Source organism: Tachypleus tridentatus, chromosome 4 (genome assembly GCF_004210375.1).
Source record: "Tachypleus tridentatus isolate NWPU-2018 chromosome 4, ASM421037v1, whole genome shotgun sequence".
NCBI lineage: Eukaryota > Metazoa > Arthropoda > Merostomata > Xiphosura > Limulidae > Tachypleus > Tachypleus tridentatus.
Window position 1 is genome coordinate 4777005 of NC_134828.1, and position 21179 is coordinate 4798183.

Sequence of the window (21179 nt, forward strand, 5' to 3'; positions counted from 1 at the left end):
TGTCTTACACAAAGTATACTTTACCCTTATTGGAATAAGAAATTACCGTATATTTACATCGGTGATTCGTATGGTTATCTGCACTGAACTAATTTTTCAGTAACTTAATGATATAAACAACCAATTATTTTAGTTTCATAAGCTGGCTAATATCAAATCAAAAGAATGATTACAAATGGTGTTAATATTTTTTTACTGCGAGTCCACAGAACAGATGGATTTCATTGTGTATTATTATTAATGTTTAAAATGTCATCTTTTGATTTTGAGTTCGTAACAAAGACTGAACTTAACATTTGTTACAACAGGTTCGTTATTTATTTGAAGGATACTATAATTCACTTTATCAGAGTCAGTTATTAGTATACTGACTGTATGATACATAACCCAATGTAAACCACTTTGTTTTTAACAAATAATGAACATTGAAAAAGATATCAAGTAATTAGTGGAACTTCTTGTACTAACCGAAACAGAGAACAAGGACTTTAAAACATTATCCCTAATAAGAAAAATAGAAAAAAAATGAATTATTATAACTAGTGCCCAAAATAATCAGTTATTGTAAAGTTTGAAAAATAAAATCAGTAAAACTGTTTACTTCATAATTCATTAGTTTATTCTTAATTCGAAGAGAATATTTATCGTATGTTTTAATCGTTGTATTAACCCTTAAACGTCAGCCATCATCAGTTGATCCTGCCACTTATAACATTCCTGTTCTTTAAGGGTTAATCGATAGCATTATTTAGGCACTAAATGTAATTTGTTATAGACGACACTATATTAAAAACTAATTATGTTAATGGGTGACATATCAACTATATAAACAGCTTTTTTTCTGTAAATATGTTATTTTAATTCATGAACAGATCGTGCAGCTGTAGATGTGTGATATCCGCCGGTACAAGGTGCGATCAAGAAGTAATTTCACATGATTATTGTATTGATATTAATAAATCTCATACCACACACATTCAAAGTAGGTAACAGTTTAAAATGTTTTCATTCACAACGAACAGAAAAGAAGGCTTTAAATGTTCCGTTTTCTCTTCGATATTCCCAGACGATTTTCAGTGAATCAACTTCGAAGTTTCTTCAGTTTTTTTACGTCCACATCCAAATCGTCATAATACTTTTCACTGTACAAAGAGCAAAACAAATATTTAAAAAGATCCGATGTTATTACAGGTAAAAACATTCACTGATGTATATTATTTATTTCTTTTGAGAGTTTTCAGTGAGTAATGTCAAAATCTATAACAAGAACAGAGATAAGTAAAACCACGTTCAAAAGTTTATTAGAAAAGTATTTATATTTGTTAGAACTCTGCTGTGAGGAGACTACTCAGGGTTGTCAAGTAGAACTGAATTAATGAATTTTTTAACAAGTATTACATAAAATTCGCAAACGAATGTCTCGCTCACACATTAATTAAATAATATATATAATGTTACCACTAATTATGCCCCAATTGGTTAACGTATGGGACTAGGAAGCTGACAGTTTCGAGAAGGGTGCTATCAAATACGCTTTGCTCTTTCAGATGTGGGTGCACAATTATTGCTGATTTTAGGGTGACAGTCAAATACCCCTATTTGGTGAGATAAAAATAGCTCACTGAGGTAATAACTACTTGCCCTTATCTTATATATCGCCAGGTGGTTACAGCGCGTAACTACCAATCTGAGGGTCGCTTGTTCCAATTCCCATCCCACAATACATTGTTTCTTTTCCCGCCGTTATAAATCCTCTTATTTGTTAGTAAAAGAGTAATCCAAGAGTTGGCGATGGATGGTGATGATTAGCGAAATTCAAACTAAGTACTCTTCGTTATAAATTCCAAATTAGATACAAACAAACTTACCATCCTGGTACGTCTTCAGGGTCTGCACACTGTAGGGTCTTGGCATTGAATACCTTTCCTAAATTACATCCATAGGACCTGGCATCACCATTAATACAGACGAAGAAATATCTACAATCCGTTGGATGAGCATGACGGGTGTAAACACCTGTTTGTTCAGCTATTTCTATTGGATCTGGGCACACAAAGCCCTCTGCTATCTCTGTCGACATGAAACGAACACATAACTATAAACCTACACGTTAACATGTTTATTAAGTAGTTTAATAAAAACGTTGACATGTATATATTAAATTATCAATTCAATTTTTCTCGCTTTAGTTTAAAAATCTTTGACTACGGGTTAGTTCACTAAACGTAAGTCTGTTTCAAGTTAAGCACAAAGCTACATTAAACTTACGTTTCTTTCAAATTAAGGACAGAACTACACAAAACTTACGTTTGTTTCAAGTTAAGCACAAAGCTACACAACGGCTATCTGTACTCTGTGTCACTGGAGAACACTAAACTTACGTTTGTTTCAAGTTACGTACAAAGCTACACAACGGCTATCTGTACTCTGTGTCACTGGAGAGTACTAAACTTACGTTTGTTTCAGGTTAAGTGCAAAGCTACACAACGGCTATCTGTACTCTGTGTCACTGGAGAGTACTAAACTTACGTTTGTTTCAGGTTAAGTGCAAAGCTACACAACGGCTATCTGTACTCTGTGTCACTGGAGAGTACTAAACTTACGTTTGTTTCAAGTTAAGTACAAAGCTACACAACGGCTATCTGTACTCTGTGTCACTGGAGAGTACTAAACTTACGTTTGTTTCAAGTTAAGTGCAAAGCTACACAACGGCTATCTGTACTCTGTGTCACTGGAGAGTGCTAAACTTACGTTTGTTTCAAGTTAAGTGCAAAGCTACACAACGGCTATCTGTACTCTGTGTCACTGGAGAGTACTAAACTTACGTTTGTTTCAAGTTAAGTACAAAGCTACACAACGGCTATCTGTACTCTGTGTCACTGGAGAGTACTAAACTTACGTTTGTTTCAAGTTACGTACAAAGCTACACAACGGCTATCTGTACTCTGTGTCACTTGAGAGTACTAAACTTACGTTTGTTTCAAGTTAAGTGCAAAGCTACACAACGGCTATCTGTACTCTGTGTCACTGGAGAGTACTAAACTTAAACTATTTTGAACCATTTCCTACCTTGTTGTCCACAGCTGTCCACTTTGTCGGCCCAGACACATACTCTCTGGTCAGGGTCGTAGGCTAGTCCTGGAGAACACTCGTAGCGGGAAGCCTCGCCGTTCCAACAGGAATAGAACACTCTGCAATTTTTGGGATCCCCGAAGACACCGTAAAGACGAGGACAATGTGGGGTACTTATTGGAGGTTCTATAGAACGAGAGAAAATAATCTATCAGCAAACGATGTACATAATATTTGATCAAGCTAATACTATTACAATTACACATTCCAAAAAAGGTAGGAAAAAACTTATACATGAAGATATATGAAATGTTTTATACGAGCTAAGGTGTGTCTTTACAGTACGTTTTGACACATCCCTCAGGAAGTAAGGTGTGTCTTTACACAAGTCTTTAACACGTCTCTCAGGAGCCAAGGTGTGTCTTTACAGTACGTTTTGACACGTCCCTCAGGAAGTAAGGTGCGTCTTTACACAACAAGTTTGTAACACGTCCCTCAGGAGCCAAGGTGTGTCTTTACACAACAATTTTATAACACGTCCCTCAGGAACCAAGGTGTGTCTTTACACAACAAGTTTTAAACACGTCCCTCAGGAGCCAAGGTGTGTCTTTACACAACAAGTTGTTAACACGTCCCTCAGGAACCAAGGTGTCTTTACACAACAAGTTTTTAACACGTCCCTCAGGAGCCAAGGTGTGTCATTACACAACAAGTTGTTAACACATCCGTCAGGAGCCAAGGTGTGTCTTTACACAACAAGTTTTTAACACGTCCGTCAGGAGCCAAGGTGTGTCTTTACACAACAAGTTTTTAACACGTCCGTCAGGAGCCAAGGTGTGTCTTTACACAACAAGTTTTTAACATGTCCGTCAGGAGCCAAGGTGTGTCTTTACACAACAAGTTTTTAACACGTCTGTCAGGAGCCAAGGTGTGTCTTTACACAACAAGTTTTTAACACGTCTGTTAGGAGCCAAGGTGTGTCTTTACACAAGTTTTTAACACGTCCCTCAGGAGCCAAGGTGTGTCATTACACAACAAGTTTTTAACACGTCTCTCAGGAGCCAAGGTGTGTCTTTACACAACAAGTTTTTAACACGTCTGTCAGGAGCCAAGGTGTGTCTTTACACAACAAGTTTTTAACACGTCCGTCAGGAGCCAAGGTGTGTCTTTACACAACAAGTTTTTAACACGTCCCTCAGGAGCTCAGGTGTGTCTCAGGGTGGAATGTCGGGATGTCTTTATACCACAGTGTGTTGAACATTAAAACTAAGTTCTATCCAGAAGCTTCCAAAGAGGATAGTTTAAACGTATCTTTTTGAGACAAGAAATTGTTTTTTAACTGATATTTTTAAAGTGAAATGCAGCAAGTTTTTATAGTAACTACTACTGACGTCTACCTGCTGAGAGTAAATTCAGTTTATGTTAAAAAACTACATTCTCAGGCTCATTAGCCAACCTTTTATACCCCTGCTGTCACCTTTATATGTTTAGAATTCACCTGTGGTTCTGCAGAAAAGATCAAATCATCACGATAGTCAGCAGTAGGATGAGCAGACAGGAAAACTTGAAAAGTATCTACAGGATTTATTTTATACTCGGATTGCTGCGCAGTATCTACTAAGGTGGTTCTAAATAGTTTCTGAATACCTCTGTGTGTCATTTGAAAACTTCGATGCTTCTTGTGATTGACCGTTAAGCTCTTGACGAATTTCAGTCACCCTACCAGTTCAAATCATGTCTCGCAGTCCCACAACAAAAGAGCGTGGGGAATGTCTTCTTTTTAGCCATTAAAGATGTCCAAAAATTTCAGTTCAAATTAAAAAAAAAACGGGTTGGATATTTTTTAATAATAATATTCCCCAGTGGCTCGTGAGTGCTCTGTTAGGGTTACGTCACGCGTGCACGTGAAACATATCCGAACCTTGTGATGTTATGAATTGTGATTCGTTGGAATCATTTATTATATTCTTATGTATGCTGTCGACAAACATATGAATAAAATACCACCTTTAGAACCAAGTGCGTTCGTACTTTTTATCCGGACGCGGACTATACGAATCAAAAGGTACAAGGTTCGTGCCACGATGGTGATGAGCACGCTCTATGCGTATAACTGTTAGTACATTACAGAAATGAAAGTTCATTTAGTCTTTCTTTTCCTCAGTTGTTACAAATTAGGGCTGACTGTAACTGAACCATAGAAATCTCTGAGTCGCCCATTTACCCCACCTGAAAATATTAATACCTGCGGACAGTTGCTAAAACCTTCAATAAAATGTATCACGTTTGATAATTTCAAGTTCTTTGGTTGGATAGGGTGGAAAGTGTTAATAACCATTGGAAGTTTAATAATTCAAGAAACGTTCAGAATTAATTCAGAATTAGCAGAAACATGTTCAGGAAGTTGCGTCTATACGTTAATATACAAACTATATATATATATATAAACTTTTTCTTGCTTTGTTGTCTACTCTTTTAACAAATGCTTCGGTTACTTAAATCATCTAAATAGTCACAACACAGTTGACATTCTCTTGTGGTTGGCTATTTAAAGTACACATTCATTACGTATGACATAATATAGTATTTAACAAAGAATCAGTTCTCTCACCAACTTCAACCCTGTCTCCGCAATTGACTGTAAAAGCGTAGGCACAATTTTCTGTGAGCTTGTCAGAGGGATCAAACACCAAACCATTGCCACAGAGCTTGAGCGTGGAAGTTCCATTGTCACATGACCAATATCTGTCGCAGTTTCTGGAATGGGGAAAATAACCATAGTATTCCGGACAGTTAAACACCTCACTTGTCTGGATGGTGGTCGACACATCATTCTTCTTACGTCCGTGTCCGGATCTCCGGGGAGAACCACGAGCAGCCGGCTGTTTCTGGGGTGGAGCAGCAACGTCCTGTTGCCGACGGGAAGAAGTCTGGGGTCGGGCAGGTGTTGCCTGACGAGATGACGTCGTCCTCGAGCTAGTCGAAGGCTCGTCTTCATATTCGTAGTCATAGTAATACTCGTACTCGTCATCTTTTCTAGAACCTTGCGGACTCGTCCGTTGTTGGGACAAAACTGAACATTCAAAAAATGGCATTTATTATTAATAACTTATGAAAGACGAAATACTACAAAACAATTAATTTGTATTGAACGACAACATATGGGTATTATATTTTTAAAATAAATTATTATTCAAATTACTATGATATTTCTACATTGGACTCGAATTTACTGGAAGAAATACTATGAACTGTAATTATTAGTTAATCAGTAGTGAAGTACGTTAGACAGTAGTAAAGTAAGTTAATCAGTAATAACTTAAGTTAATCAGTATAAAGTAAATAAATCAATAGTAAAGTACGTTAATCAGTAATAACTTAAGTTAATCAGTAATAAAGTAAGTTAATCAGTAGTGAAGTACGTTAGTCAGTAGTAAAGTAAGTTAATCAGTAGTAAAGTAACTTAATCAGTAATAACTTAAGTTAATCAGTAGTAAAGTAACTTAATCAGTAATAACTTAAGTTAATCAGTAATAAAGTAAGTTAATCAGTAGTGAAGTACGTTAGTCAGTAGTAAAGTAAGTTAATCAGTAGTAAAGTAAGTAAATCAGTAATAAAGTAAGTTAATGAATAATAAAGTAAGTTAATCAGTAATAAAGTAAGTTAATGAATAGTAAAGTAAGTTAATCAGTAGTAAAGTAAGTAAATCAGTAGTAAAGTACGTTAATGAATAGTAAAGTACGTTAGTCAGTAGTAAAGTACGTTAGTCAGTAGTAAAGTAAGTAAATCAGTAATAAAGTAAGTTAATGAATAGTAAAGTAAGTTAATCAGTAATAAAGTAAGTTAATCAGTAGTAAAGTTAATGAATAGTAAAGTAAGTTAATCAGTAGTAAAGTAAGTTAATCAGTAATAAATTAAGTTAATCAGTAGTAAAGTAAGTTAATCAGTAATAAAGTAAGTTAATCAGTAATAAATTAAGTTAATCAGTAATAAAGTAAGTTAATCAGTAATAAAGTAAGTAAATCAATAGTAAAGTACGTTAATCAGTAGTAAAGTAAGTTAATCAGTAGTAAAGTAAGTTAATCAGTAATAAAGTAAGTTAATGAATAGTAAAGTAAGTTAATCAATAGTAAAGTAAGTTAATCAGTAGTAAAGTAAGTTAATCAGTAATAAAGTAAGTTAATCAGTAATAAATTAAGTTAATCAGTAATAAAGTAAGTTAATCAGTAATAAAGTAAGTTAATCAGTAGTGAAGTAAGTTAATCAGTAATAAAGTAAGTTAATCAGTAGTAAAGTAAGTTAATGAATAGTAAAGTAAGTTAAACAGCAGTAAAATAAGTTAATCAGTAGTAAAGTAAGTTAATCAGTAATCAAGTAAGTTAATCAGTAATAAAGTAAGTTAATCAGTAATAAAGTAAGTAAATCAATAGTAAAGTACGTTAATCAGTAGTAAAGTAAGTTAATCAGTAGTAAAGTAAGTTAATCAGTAATAAAGTAAGTTAATGAATAGTAAAGTAAGTTAATCAGTAGTAAAGTAAGTTAATCAGTAATAAAGTAAGTTAATCAGTAGTAAAGTAAGTAAATCAGTTGTAAAGTAAGTTAATGAATAGTAAAGTAAGTTAATCAGTAGTAAAGTACGTTAATCAGTAGTAAAGTAAGTTAATCAGTAATAAAGTAAGTTAATCAGTAATAAAGTAAGTTAATCAATAGTAAAGTAAGTTAATCAATAGTAAAGTAAGTTAATCAGCAGTAAAGTACGTTAGTCAGTAGTAAAGTAAGTTAATGAATAGTAAAGTAAGTTAATCGGTAGTAAAGAAAGTTAGTCAGTAGTAAAGTAAGTTAATCAGTAGTAAAGTAAGTAAATCAGTAGTAAAGTACGTTAATGAATAGTAAAGTACGTTAGTCAGTAGTAAAGTAAGTTAATCAGTAGTAAAGCAAGTTAATCAGTAGTAAAGTAAGTTAATCAATAGTAAAGTACGTTAGTCAGTAGTAAAGTACGTTAATCAGTAGTAAAGTAAGTAAATCACAAAACTTGATTTTAGTTTACGGTTGTTTGAATTTTTTTAATTATGGGGAAGAAAAGTCCTTGTAAATATTACTTACCAATAATCATTCGCAGGCGCACAGTGAAATTTCATCTTAACCCTAATTTATCTTTGACGTTTATCTAAACATGTTGACATCCCAGACTACAGCCTGAGACTAAACCAGGATCTGTTTATATTTAATAGAATCTGTTAAATGTTTGTTTATGTTGAAGATACATTTCTGTCCTACTTAACCTAGGTTGTAAACTGTCGTACTTGACACAGGTTGTCAACTGATGTACTTAGGTTGTAAACTGTCGTACTTAACCTAGGTTTTCAACCGTGGAACTTAACCTAAGTTTTAAACTGTGGTACTTAACCTAGGTTTTCAACTGTCGAACTTAACCCAGGTTTTCAACTGTCGAACTTAACCCAGGTTTTCAACTGTCGAACTTAACCCAGGTTTTCAACTGTCGAACTTAACCTAGGTTTTAAACTGTCGTACTTAACATAGGTTTTAAACTGTCGTACTTAACCTACGTTTTAAACTGTGGAACTTAACTTAAGTTTTAAACTGTGATACTTAACCTAGGTTTTCAACTGTCGAACTTAACATAGGTTTTGAAATATCGTACTTAATCTAGGTTTTCAACTGTCGAACTTAACATAGGTTTTGAAATATCGTACTTAATCTAGGTTTTCAACTGTCGTATTTAACATAGGTTTTGAAATATCGTACTTAATCTAGGTTTTCAACTGTCGAACTTAACCTAGGTTTTCAACTGTCGTACTTAACCTAGGTTTTCAACTGTCGTACTTAACCTAGGTTTTAAAAAGTGGTACTTAACCTAGGTTTTAAACTGTGGTACTTAACCTAGGTTTTAAACTGTCGAACTTAACCCAGGTTTTCAACTGTCGAACTTAACCTAGGTTTTCAACTGTCGTACTTAACATAGGTTTTAAACTGTCGTACTTAACCTACGTTTTAAACTGTGGTACTTAACTTAAGTTTTAAACTGTGATACTTAACCTAGGTTTTCAACTGTCGAACTTAACATAGGTTTTGAAATATCGTACTTAATCTAGGTTTTCAACTGTCGAACTTAACATAGGTTTTGAAATATCGTACTTAATCTAGGTTTTCAACTGTCGTATTTAACATAGGTTTTGAAATATCGTACTTAATCTAGGTTTTCAACTGTCGAACTTAACCTAGGTTTTCAACTGTCGTACTTAACCTAGGTTTTAAAAAGTGGTACTTAACCTAGGTTTTAAACTGTCGAACTTAACCCAGGTTTTCAACTGTCGAACTTAACCTAGGTTTTCAACTGTCGTACTTAACATAGGTTTTAAACTGTCGTACTTAACCTACGTTTTCAACTGTCGAACTTGACATAGGTTTTGAAATATCGTACTTAATCTAGGTTTTCAACTGTCGTACTTAACATAGGTTTTGAAATATCGTACTAAACTTAGGTTTTCAACTGTGGTACTTAACATTGGTTTTGAAATATCGTACTTAATCTAGGTTTTCAACTGTCGTACTTAACCTACGTTTTCAACTGTTGTACTTAACCTAGGTTTTGAAATATCGTATTTAATCTAGGTTTTCAACTGTCGTACTTAACATAGGTTTTGAAATATCGTATTTAATCTAGGTTTTCAACTGTCGTATTTATCATAGGTTTTGAAATATCGTACTTAATCTAGGTTTTCAACTGTCGTATTTAACATAGGTTTTGAAATATCGTACTTAATCTAGGTTTTCAACTGTCGTACTTAACATAGGTTTTGAAATATCGTACTTAATCTAGGTTTTCAACTGTCGTACTTAACATAGGTTTTGAAATATCGTACTTAATCTAGGTTTTCAACTGTCGTACTTAACATAGGTTTTGAAATATCGTACTTAATCTAGGTTTTCAACTGTCGTACTTAACATAGGTTTTGAAATATCGTACTTAATCTAGGTTTTCAACTGTCGTACTTAACATAGGTTTTGAAATATCGTACTTAATCTAGGTTTTCAACTGTCGTACTTAACATAGGTTTTGAAATATCGTACTTAATCTAGGTTTTCAACTGTCGTACTTAACATAGGTTTTGAAATATCGTACTTAATCTAGGTTTTCAACTGTCGTACTTAACATAGGTTTTGAAATATCGTATTTAATCTAGGTTTTCAACTGTCGTATTTAACATAGGTTTTGAAATATCGTACTTAATCTAGGTTTTCAACTGTCGTATTTAACATAGGTTTTGAAATATCGTACTTAATCTAGGTTTTCAACTGTCGTATTTAACATAGGTTTTAAGCTCTCGTACTTAACCTAAGTTTTAAACTGTGGTACTTAACATAGGTTTTGAAATATCGTACTTAATCTAGGTTTTCACCTGTCGTACTTAACATAGGTTTTGAAATATCGTACTTAATCTAGGTTTTCAACTGTCGAACTTAACATAGGTTTTGAAATATCGTACTTAATCTAGGTTTTCAACTGTCGTATTTAACATAGGTTTTGAAATATCGTACTTAATCTACGTTTTCAACTGTCGAACTTAACCTAGGTTTTCAACTGTCGTACTTAACATAGGTTTTAAACTGTTGTACTTAACCTACGTTTTAAACTGTGGTACTTAACTTAAGTTTTAAACTGTGGTACTTAACCTATGTTTTCAATTGTCGAACTTAAGTTTTAAACTGTCGAACTTAACCCAGGTTTTCAACTGTCGAACTTAACTTAGGTTTTCAACTGTCGTACTTAACATAGGTTTTAAACTGTCGTACTTAACCTACGTTTTCAACTGTCGAACTTGACATAGGTTTTGAAATATCGTACTTAATCTAGGTTTTCAACTGTCGTACTTGACATAGGTTTTGAAATATCGTACTTAACCTAGGTTTTCAACTGTCGTACTTAACATAGGTTTTGAAATATCGTACTTAATCTAGGTTTTCAACTGTCGTACTTAACATAGGTTTTGAAATATCGTACTTAATCTAGGTTTTCAACTGTCGTACTTAACATAGGTTTTGAAATATCGTACTTAATCTAGGTTTTCAACTGTCGTACTTAACATAGGTTTTGAAATATCGTACTTAATCTAGGTTTTCAACTGTCGTACTTAACATAGGTTTTGAAATATCGTACTTAATCTAGGTTTTCAACTGTCGTACTTAACATATGTTTTGAAATATCGTACTAAACTTAGGTTTTCAACTGTCGTACTTAACATATGTTTTGAAATATCGTACTAAACTTAGGTTTTCAACTGTGGTACTTAACATTGGTTTTGAAATATCGTACTTAATCTAGGTTTTCAACTGTCGTATTAACCTACGTTTTCAACTGTGGTACTTAACTTAAGTTTTAAACTGTCGTACTTAACATAGGTTTTGAAATAACCTATTTAATCTAGGTTTTCAACTGTCGTATTTAACATAGGTTTTGAAATATCGTACTTAATCTAGGTTTTCAACTGTCGTATTTAACATAGGTTTTGAAATATCGTACTTAATCTAGGTTTTCAACTGTCGTACTTAACATAGGTTTTGAAATATCGTACTTAATCTAGGTTTTCAACTGTCGTATTTAACATAGGTTTTGAAATATCGTACTTAATCTAGGTTTTCAACTGTCGTACTTAACATAGGTTTTGACATATCGTACTTAATCTAGGTTTTCAACTGTCGTACTTAATTTAGGTTTTCAACTGCAGTAGTTAACCCAGGTTGTAACTTATATAAAGAGTTACGAGCGATCGTCGCTGTACTTGTCTCAAGATCTGAATTATTTTAGAAATTCGGTTTGTTTTAAATTTTCCTCGACGTTCATTTTAATAATTACTTATCACTTATCTTTCTAAAGAAAATATTATACTTTAAATAAAAGTAACAAAACGAGACATCAAAGTTTTTTACTTGCACAGTTATTTATTTGTAACGTTTAAAAATATAAAGTTCAAAACAGCTTTAAAAACTGTACATTTCGGTGGAAATAATTGCACCATCTTCCTGATTATATCCATACGACACGAAAAATAACTCCAGATAAAACTACATATTAGTGTCACTATATTCTTGCAAGTGTATGAGCACTTGGTTGAAGATAAACTGAAGGTAGAATGAAATATATATTAACTTACATTCCTACCATGTTTAATAAGTAAGTAATCCAATCTCGATAAAACTAAAACTATTCATAAATATTACACAAAAACAATAAAGAGGTGCCTTGGAACTATATTTACGTTTTATATTCAAAAAATTGCTGGTATAGGTTGGGAGTGGTTATTAATAAATTCATTATTAAAACCACTTCTTCTATATTTTATCAAATCACTCTGAAAATCATCATAAGTTTTGTAAAGTGTTTGTTCTTCAACTGAACTAAAACAAAAAATATTAGTTTTTTAACTGAAACCGGTTGTGGCACAGTGGTTAGCGTGGTAAACGGTGAATATGAGAGTCTATATTTTGAACCTTGTTGCTTCCAAAAAAAATAATATATGTGTTGTTCTCCAGTAATTTCTGTTTGGATATAATGGACTATGCGACGTTTCTATTGCAGGGATTGAACCCAGAACTTTATTGTTATAAGCTCTCTTTCAACTGAACCATCCGGCTAATTATTTGTTTTCTTTTTCAGCCCCCTCCCCAGTGGCACAGCGGCATGTCTGTGGACTTATACTGTTAGAAACCGGGTTTCGATACCCATGTGTAACTTTTTGCTTAATAAAGAACAACAATATTGATTTGTTTTTGTTTAAGAGCAAAGTTGCCGAATGGGCTTTACTTACGCACAGTTCGAGCCACACGTTTCAGTGTTGTAAGTTCTCACGTTTATCAACGAGCCACCAGGAGTCAATGATTTTTAAATAATAATATTCAAAACTATTGTATTATATACATGTGGAAGGTAGGTGCATTTTTTTCCTAATAATCATTTTATTTGTGAAGAAATAAATGATTAATTATATTAAATATGTTTTAGTTTTTATGTTCAGAATTGACCTAAATGTTAAAAAGAAAATTTTACCAATCCAAAAACAGGTTCTACGAATGCGTTATGGGCGTAAACGTAGAGGCAGTATATAATTTCAACATCTAATATCTCATTTTTTTAATAATTAGGATCTAAAATCTGCACAGAAAAAAAACCCTATTACAATTGGGTTAACAGAAGATTACTGAACGCCTTTTTAGGCGTAACACACATCAGTTCAGGCTTAACAACAATAATAAATATACGAAGTTATATAGTTAGATTCTTTGTAAGGTTCGTTGTTATGCTCGATAACTAGGTCATATTTTTGCATCACTAGTTTCTTTAGTTGTTTACTTTACTTACTTGTTTGTTTTATTTTCATAATGAAACTAATCAACAGCACCCATCGCCAACTCCTGGGCTACTCTTTACCAGCCGAATAGTAGAATTTGACTGTTTCTTTTACAACCCCATACTATGGATTCACTGTCCGAACACACTAATCACTAGATCACACCTGAACCCATTTTGTGTCTGACGTTCATACTTTAACAAAGTAAGTCAAAATAGGAGAAACCGGTTGTTATTAACTTGTTCTTTGGGAGCGAATGTTTATATAACTTGTTATATAATTACATGTCTTGTTTCTATATTAACAATTCTGGAAATTACCAGTTTTAAACTGATTCATAGATATATTATAAAGGTACGCAAAGAATTCTAAAACAAGTCTATAGTTATAAGATCTGAATAAGGAAGGGACTACTATAAATAATTTAAAATGACTACACGCGGCTTTTCAGTAGATATTCAACCAATAAACTGGTCTGTTTACCAAACGCTGAGGTGAGCATAGCAAATAGACAACACTTTTAAGGTTCAATGGGTGGAGTTCTTAATTAGGATACGGAACGTTCTAAGGACGTAGAGAAGGGATTTCTGTGTGATGAGAAATTTTGTGAAACTCTGTGATAGAAACTCACAACTTTATAGTGTACATAACACTGAATAAGCGCGGTTGAGATGGTAACCAGATAAGAATTTGTTTTGTGGTGAGAAAGAGTGACGCTTGTTACTGTACTTATAAAAATTAAATAAACCTACGAGATTACGAATAGCTGAAAACTGAGAATAAAGATGGAAAATATTATGTGTCTACTCGTATCCTTGGTTTGGAAGTAAGTGCAAAGCTACACAGTGGGCTTTCTGTGCTCTGCCCTTGGTTTGGAAGTAAGTGCAAAGCTACACAATGGGCTTTCTGTGCTCTGCCCACCACGGGTATTGAAATTCGGTTTCTAGTTGACATTTTCTATTTGTCCTTAAAATGTGAATTTAAATAAAATCAACTCTGATTGGTCAACATATCTACAGACTTGTGTCTGTATCTCCTACTCCATGCTCTAGAATGGTAATCACACTTTAAACACTTTGTTTATATAGTTAACAGTGTATCTTACAGTAACGTTAGGCTTAAACTTTGTTTATATAGTTAACACTACATCTTACAGAAACTTTGGGCTCAAAGTGACCTAATAATATTTAAATATCTCTTCCATTCATGTAAAGTTTACTTATAACAAAAAAGTAAATTTATGACTTTTCCATCCCTTCAAAAATGTTTTCTCAATAATTCAGATACCATTATTATATATTAATCACAGTTTTGATCAGTAGAAATTCCAGAAACGTCATCTGCTTTATGTAAAAATGATCTGAGGATTATTGAGAAACTACCTATCAAACACAGTAATTTGTATTTAAAAACATGTGTAAGGTATACTGAGAAACTAACTGTAGAACACTGTAACCTGTATTTAAAAAAATGTGTAAGGTATACTGAGAAACTAACTGTAGAACACTGTAACCTGTATTTAAAAACATGTGTAAGGTGTACTGAGAAACTAACTGTAGAACACTGTAACCTGTATTTAAAAACATGTGTAAGGTGTACTGAGAAACTAACTATAGAACACTGTAACCTGTATTTAAAAACGTGTGTAAGGTGTACTGAGAAACTAACTGTAGAACACTGTAACCTGTATTTAAAAACATGTGTAAGGTGTACTGAGAAACTAACCGTAGAACACTGTAACCTGTATTTAAAAACATGTGTAAGGTGTACTGAGAAACTAACTATAGAACACTGTAACCTGTATTTAGAAACATGTATAAGATGTACTGAGAAACTAACTGTAGAACACAGTAACCTGTCTTTAAAAACATGTGTAAAGTGTACTGAGAAACTAACTGTAGAACACTGTAACCTGTATTTAGAAACATGTATAAGATGTACTGAGAAACTAACTGTAGAACAATGTAACCTGTCTTTAAAATCATGTGTAAGGTGTACTGAGAAACTAACTGTAGAACACTGTAACCTGTCTTTAAAAACATGTGTAAGGTGTACTGAGAAACTAACTGTAGAACACTGTAACCTGTATTTAGAAACATGTGTAAGGTGTACTGAGAAACTAACTGTAGAACACTGTAACCTTTATTTAAAAACATGTATAAGATGTACTGAGAAACTAACTATAGAACACTGTCACCTGTCTTTAAAAACATGTGTAAGGTGTACTGAGAAACTAACTGTAGAACACTGTAACCTGTATTTAAAAACATGTGTAAAGTGTACTGAGAAACTAACTGTAGAACACTGTAACCTGTAGTTAGAAACATGTATAAGACGTACTGAGAAACTAACTGTAGAACACTGTAACCTGTATTTAGAAACATGTATAAGATGTACTGAGAAACTAACTGTAGAACACTGTAACCTGTATTTAAAAACATGTGTAAGGTGTACTGAGAAACTAACTGTAGAACACTGTAACCTGTATTTAAAAACATGTGTAAGGTGTACTGAGAAACTAACTATAGAACACTGTAACCTGTATTTAAAATCATGTGTAAGGTGTACTGAGAAACTAACTGTAGAACACTGTAACCTGTCTTTAAAATCATGTGTAAGGTGTACTGAGAAACTAACTGTAGAACACTGTAACCTTTATTTAAAAACATGTGTAAGGTGTACTGAGAAACTAACTGTAGAACACTGTAACCTGTATTTAAAAACATGTGTAAGGTGTACTGAGAAACTAACAGTGGAACACTAAGTTGTTCTTAAAAACGTGTGTAAGGTGTACTGAGAAACTAACAGTGGAACATTAAGTTGTTCTTAAAAACGTGTGTAAGGTGTACTGAGAAACTAACTGTAGAACACTAAGTTGTTCTTAAAAACGTGTGTAAGGTGTAACACTCTTTGGGGCGGTGAGTGAATAATAAAAGTGACACTGTCCGATCAGACAGATGTTGACATTGGGTGCTTTTAACTAGTTCCTTTCCCTATGTCTATCAGTTCAAACTTAGGGACGGCTAGCGCAAGTAGTCCTATTGTAATCTTGTCATTATTCTGACGTAAACAACCAATAATGTCACGTTTATTAATTTCTTAAACCTGAAGTGGTACAAGACATGGTTTTGAATAAAATATATGTTTACTTCAATGCACAACGTTACACCGCTTTTTAGTATAATATTCATTCAGTTATTTGGTTCATTCGAGTATCGATTAGAAACGTGTTAACGCTTGAGTAAGATCGCACATTAAACAGATATTTTTCACCAGACAGTCTGTTGTTTAGTCACCTGAAGTATGGTATGATTGTTAGCTGAATTCTCGACGTTACAACGTGAGATATCACAGTTTATATAACTCAACACTACATCCGTGTTTCTAAGTATTGAAATGAATCGTTTCAGTGACCGCTATACGTGTTCAGCTTCAACGGGAGCGGAACTACAGTGTGGTATTGTCTTATGTGAGATAAATTACAACGGTAGCGGAACTACAGTGTGGTATTGTTTTATGTAAGATAAATTACAACGGGAGCGGAACTACAGTGTGGTATTGTTTTATGTAAGATAAATTACAACGGGAGCGGAACTACAGTGTGGTATTGTCTTATGTATGATAAATTACAACGGGAGCGGAACTACAGTGTGGTATTGTCTTATGTAAGATAAATTCGAGCACCTGTCAATAATTCAGAAATCAGCTTCGAGGCAAAATATCTGAGACAGGATAATAAATAGCTAATCGGTTCACAACAGAGATACTGAAATATTTAGGACTGAACCTAATGCTCAGACTAAAGAAAGTTTGTTACTAAACAAAATCTAATCTTTTATTCATGCTTCAAATACTACAGGACTGGTTTCCGTGCCAAGTTGTAAGACACCTTTTCAACTTATTACGTCACTCCAGACTGGTTTCGGTAACTGGGCGTGTGACCTAGATTAGGTTTAACAACCAAGTATTTTATGGTCCCATTTCCGATAGCCTGGGGAATTACAGTGCACATAACTTCATCAGATTTCAGTAATATTGCTAGTGACGTATTAAAAGAAACAAAGTTTTGCCAGATTCTTCAAGTAATTGAGCTCTAGATAAATACCGACCCATGTTTGATATGTATAGAATGTAATATTTATATTCCTTTTATCATAGTTGACGGTTTTTGTTTTGTTTTGGGTGCGTTATGAGAGTGACAGTCAATGGATGTTGTTGTCTTCCTTCTAATAGACCAGTTCAAAATCAAGGATCGCGAACAAACCAGTATCATTGACCGTAACAGGAAACTATTTGAATTTTGACATACATGTTAACATTATATGACTGTAGTAATTAAGACAGTTTATATTTTTTATAATTTTGTTTTTTGAAGCAAATTAACACATTTCTTTAAGGTAGAATTAACTTTTGAATGAGAATGAAAAGTGAATAATAAAACATTTGTTTATGACCCCTATATTGTGATTGAAAATTACCAAGGAACATCGAGTCAAAATTTCTGTAATAACTTCTCAGTGGTGATAAAAAGTTTGATTTTTTGGTTGTTTTGTATATTTGTACAAAACTACACAAGAGCTTTCCTATGTCAGCTGTCCTAATTGTGTAAGGACAGAATAGGGGAAAAATAAGCCAGTCAGTACCATCCGTCTCCAACTTTTGGGTTACTCTAATCGAACATAGAGATTCGACAGTCACTCTTATAACGCTCACTCGAGTGTAGAGCGTGATTTTGCAGTTATAGGTTGCGAAACATGAAATCTACATTCACAGCCCTGAAAACTATCCGATAAGTCACTCCTGGCTCTGTAAAAAGTGACAATAGATGATTTCACTGATTAAAATAATATAAATCACTTCAAAGCGGAAGATCGAAGTGATGTAGCGTATGGTTTTCAAACAATTTACAATACGAAACGTTGTTCGCTCCTCTACGTAGTGCTTTCTCTGTCCACACCAGCCGTTTTTACATATATATTTTTCTCTACAAGTGTGTTTTCTCGTCATCACGGTATAATACATTATTCAGTTTCAAATAAGGTATAATATATTATTCTGTTTTCAACCAACGTCTAATACATTATTCTGTTTTCAAACAATGTCTAAAACATTACTCAAGTCATGAGAACTATATTAAATACACAGTATTAATTCTTTGTCACTAAACTTTGCAATTAAACTTTCATTGTTAAACACAGATTAAACAACATTAACTTTCAAATGGCACCTTTTTAAAAACAGAACAAGAATTGTTCTTTACATAGACTTGCGAATCAAACACAAATACTACTGCAGAGCTACACAAGGAATATTTACGTAAGTCGTCCCTAATTTTGAAATGATTATCTATCTTCCCTTCAGGTTATTATTTCAAAATTAGGGCCATGAGTGCATAATAACGACGGGATGCCAACAGTGAATTCCCGGATTCACAATCTGACACACTAACTACTAGGAGAGCCCAAACCATTAATATGAGATCGTCACTAGAATATAGTTTAAATAGAATTTTAACAGAAAAGTAGCTGTTATAATTACGCTTTCTACAAACTGAATGATTTATTTGTTTATAAGAAGTGCAGAGCTAGAGAATGGGCCTACCACGGATCGAAACCCGGATTCTAGCGTTGTAAATACGCAGACACTGCCGTGTCAATGGGGAGTGAGCAAACAATGTGAATGAAGCGCATGGCTTTTCTCCACAGAAATGGTTCATTTCGATCCAGTTCGTTCTTAGCAACTGAATTTACATGGAAAATGTATAAATAGGAACACATTTGTATATAATATTTCACTTAGTTACCACTAATTACCAGATGAGTATAATCATGACTACCTTACTCTAATACACGACTAATTACTTTATCATAGTAGAGCAATGATATAAGGTAATGTAGGATAGGAATATAAGTTAGAGTTAATATAACGAAACAACGAATTACCAACTATTTTAATAAAGATCACTAAAACATTATAAGTAGCTAAAGTAACAAAAGCAGCTCTCCCTACCGGCTCCTACAAGAAGTAGTAATACAAAGCACACTTTCATCTTGATCCTTCTTGTGTTATTTCTCTACTGAGTGTTAGATTTACTGAAACTAGTTAAAGTATTATCACTCGACTGGAGCGCCACCTAATCAGCTCTCCTTACTTATTCTGTCCCTGACCTAGCCTCGTGCCCAGTAAGCACTCAAAGTAAGAAAACATCAGACCAGCAGATGACATGTTCTACTTTTCTGTAGGGTTACTTTTTACTCACCTGAGTTGTTGAAATATGTCACAAAGTTGTTAAGGTAATGCGTGTATAGCGTCTAATGTCCAACAAAATAACAGACGTGTACAAAAGTCGACAGTGTGATTTAACATCTTATAGTCATGAGAACATAACGTAGCATCAAAATAATATGCAGCGTGTTTTTCTTGTGTTATGAATTCGTTTCAAAACTAGCTAACAAGAGTTTCATCCAAAGCATACTATAAACAGATAGTAGAGTTGAGAAAATTGTTATATTTCCAAAGTTTTATTGGTACTGACAAATATTACAGTAAATATATAGTGTGTTCATTCTGTTAACATACACTTACTATTCCAGTTTCATTTCTAATTTATACCTCGTGAGAAGACATTGGCTTATATCTTAAATTTCAATTGGTATAGGATAAAACAGGATTTCCTTTATTTGCAATTTATCTTACAAAACAAATTACAGTGGTACCTCGGTCCTCGAACTTAATCCGTTCCAGAAGGCTGTTCGAAAACCGAATCAATTTTTCCCATAAGAAATACTATAAATTAAATTAATCCGTTACAGACCTCCGAAAATTACGCATTATGAAGCATTTTAAGTAAACATATTGCTTATTTATACCTGTATAATAATACTTACATGCATAAAGTCAACCACAAAAACTATAAACACAATAAAAAAACAATAAATGATAATTTAATTGCACTTTACCTGTGCTGAGGAGAGCTGATGGCGTAAGTAAAAGGTGGTGACGAACGTGGAGTGTAGGAGGGTTATTATTGTTTGGAAGGGGAGTCACCTTCCATAAAAACGTCAGGTAACTCTCCTTCTGGGGTTCTTTCTCTTTTCTGTCTCTTTGCACCGCTACAACCTGCTTGAGACTCACTGGACCTATTTCTCACTAAAAACTTGTCTAATGAGGTTTGTTTCTGCCTGGCACCCTCTCTATGTCTCACCATGTATGCCACTTCTCTTCCTAAATTTTTCAAACCACCCCCTACTAGCCTTAAAGGCATCACTTGTATCAGCACTCGTTCCAGGGGTGTTTTTCAGGAGGTCAGCATGCAACTGCTTTGCTTTCTCACAAATGATGGTCTCAGAAATGCTATCACCAGCTAACAGTTTTTCGTTTACCCAAATCAACAACAGTTTTTCTACCTCTTCCATTGTTTGTGATCTTTGTTTCGTAAGCACTGTCACTCCTTTTGCAACATCAGCTCCTTTGATAACCTCTTTATTTTTCAGTATGGTGCAGACAACAATCTTATAGTTGTTGGCAATATAACTTATAGAGAATCTTATTCTTTGCTGGCTAACACTTCTTACTTCGCCATACCAAACTGTGTAGCAAGGTCAGACACGCGAACACCACTCTCATACTTTACTATGAGATCTTTTTTCACATCTATTGTGGCTCTAACAACTTTTCTTTTTGGTTCGGTGCTTTCATTATCCTTCTTTAACCCCATGGTGACTTATTTAATCAGAATAT

At 33.7% G+C, this 21179-nt stretch overlaps 1 protein-coding gene across 2 annotated transcripts; it reads right to left on the reverse strand.

Moving 5' to 3' along the window:
• Positions 1-295: 295 nt before the first annotated feature.
• LOC143248479 (protein obstructor-E-like) lies at positions 296-19597 on the reverse strand. Of its 2 annotated transcripts, none has more exons than XM_076496880.1 (5): positions 19449-19597; positions 5684-6145; positions 3070-3258; positions 1869-2070; positions 296-1142 (listed from the first exon to the last, which is right to left on the reverse strand). In XM_076496880.1, exons 1-5 carry the CDS (start codon positions 19486-19488, stop codon positions 1082-1084), a joined length of 954 nt encoding a protein of 317 aa, XP_076352995.1. In that variant the 5' UTR covers positions 19489-19597; the 3' UTR covers positions 296-1081. The 2 variants fall into 2 exon arrangements, with proteins under 2 accessions (XP_076352995.1, XP_076352996.1); XM_076496881.1 differs by lacking the exon at positions 19449-19597 and adding an exon at positions 13451-13484.
• Positions 19598-21179: the final 1582 nt, after the last annotated feature.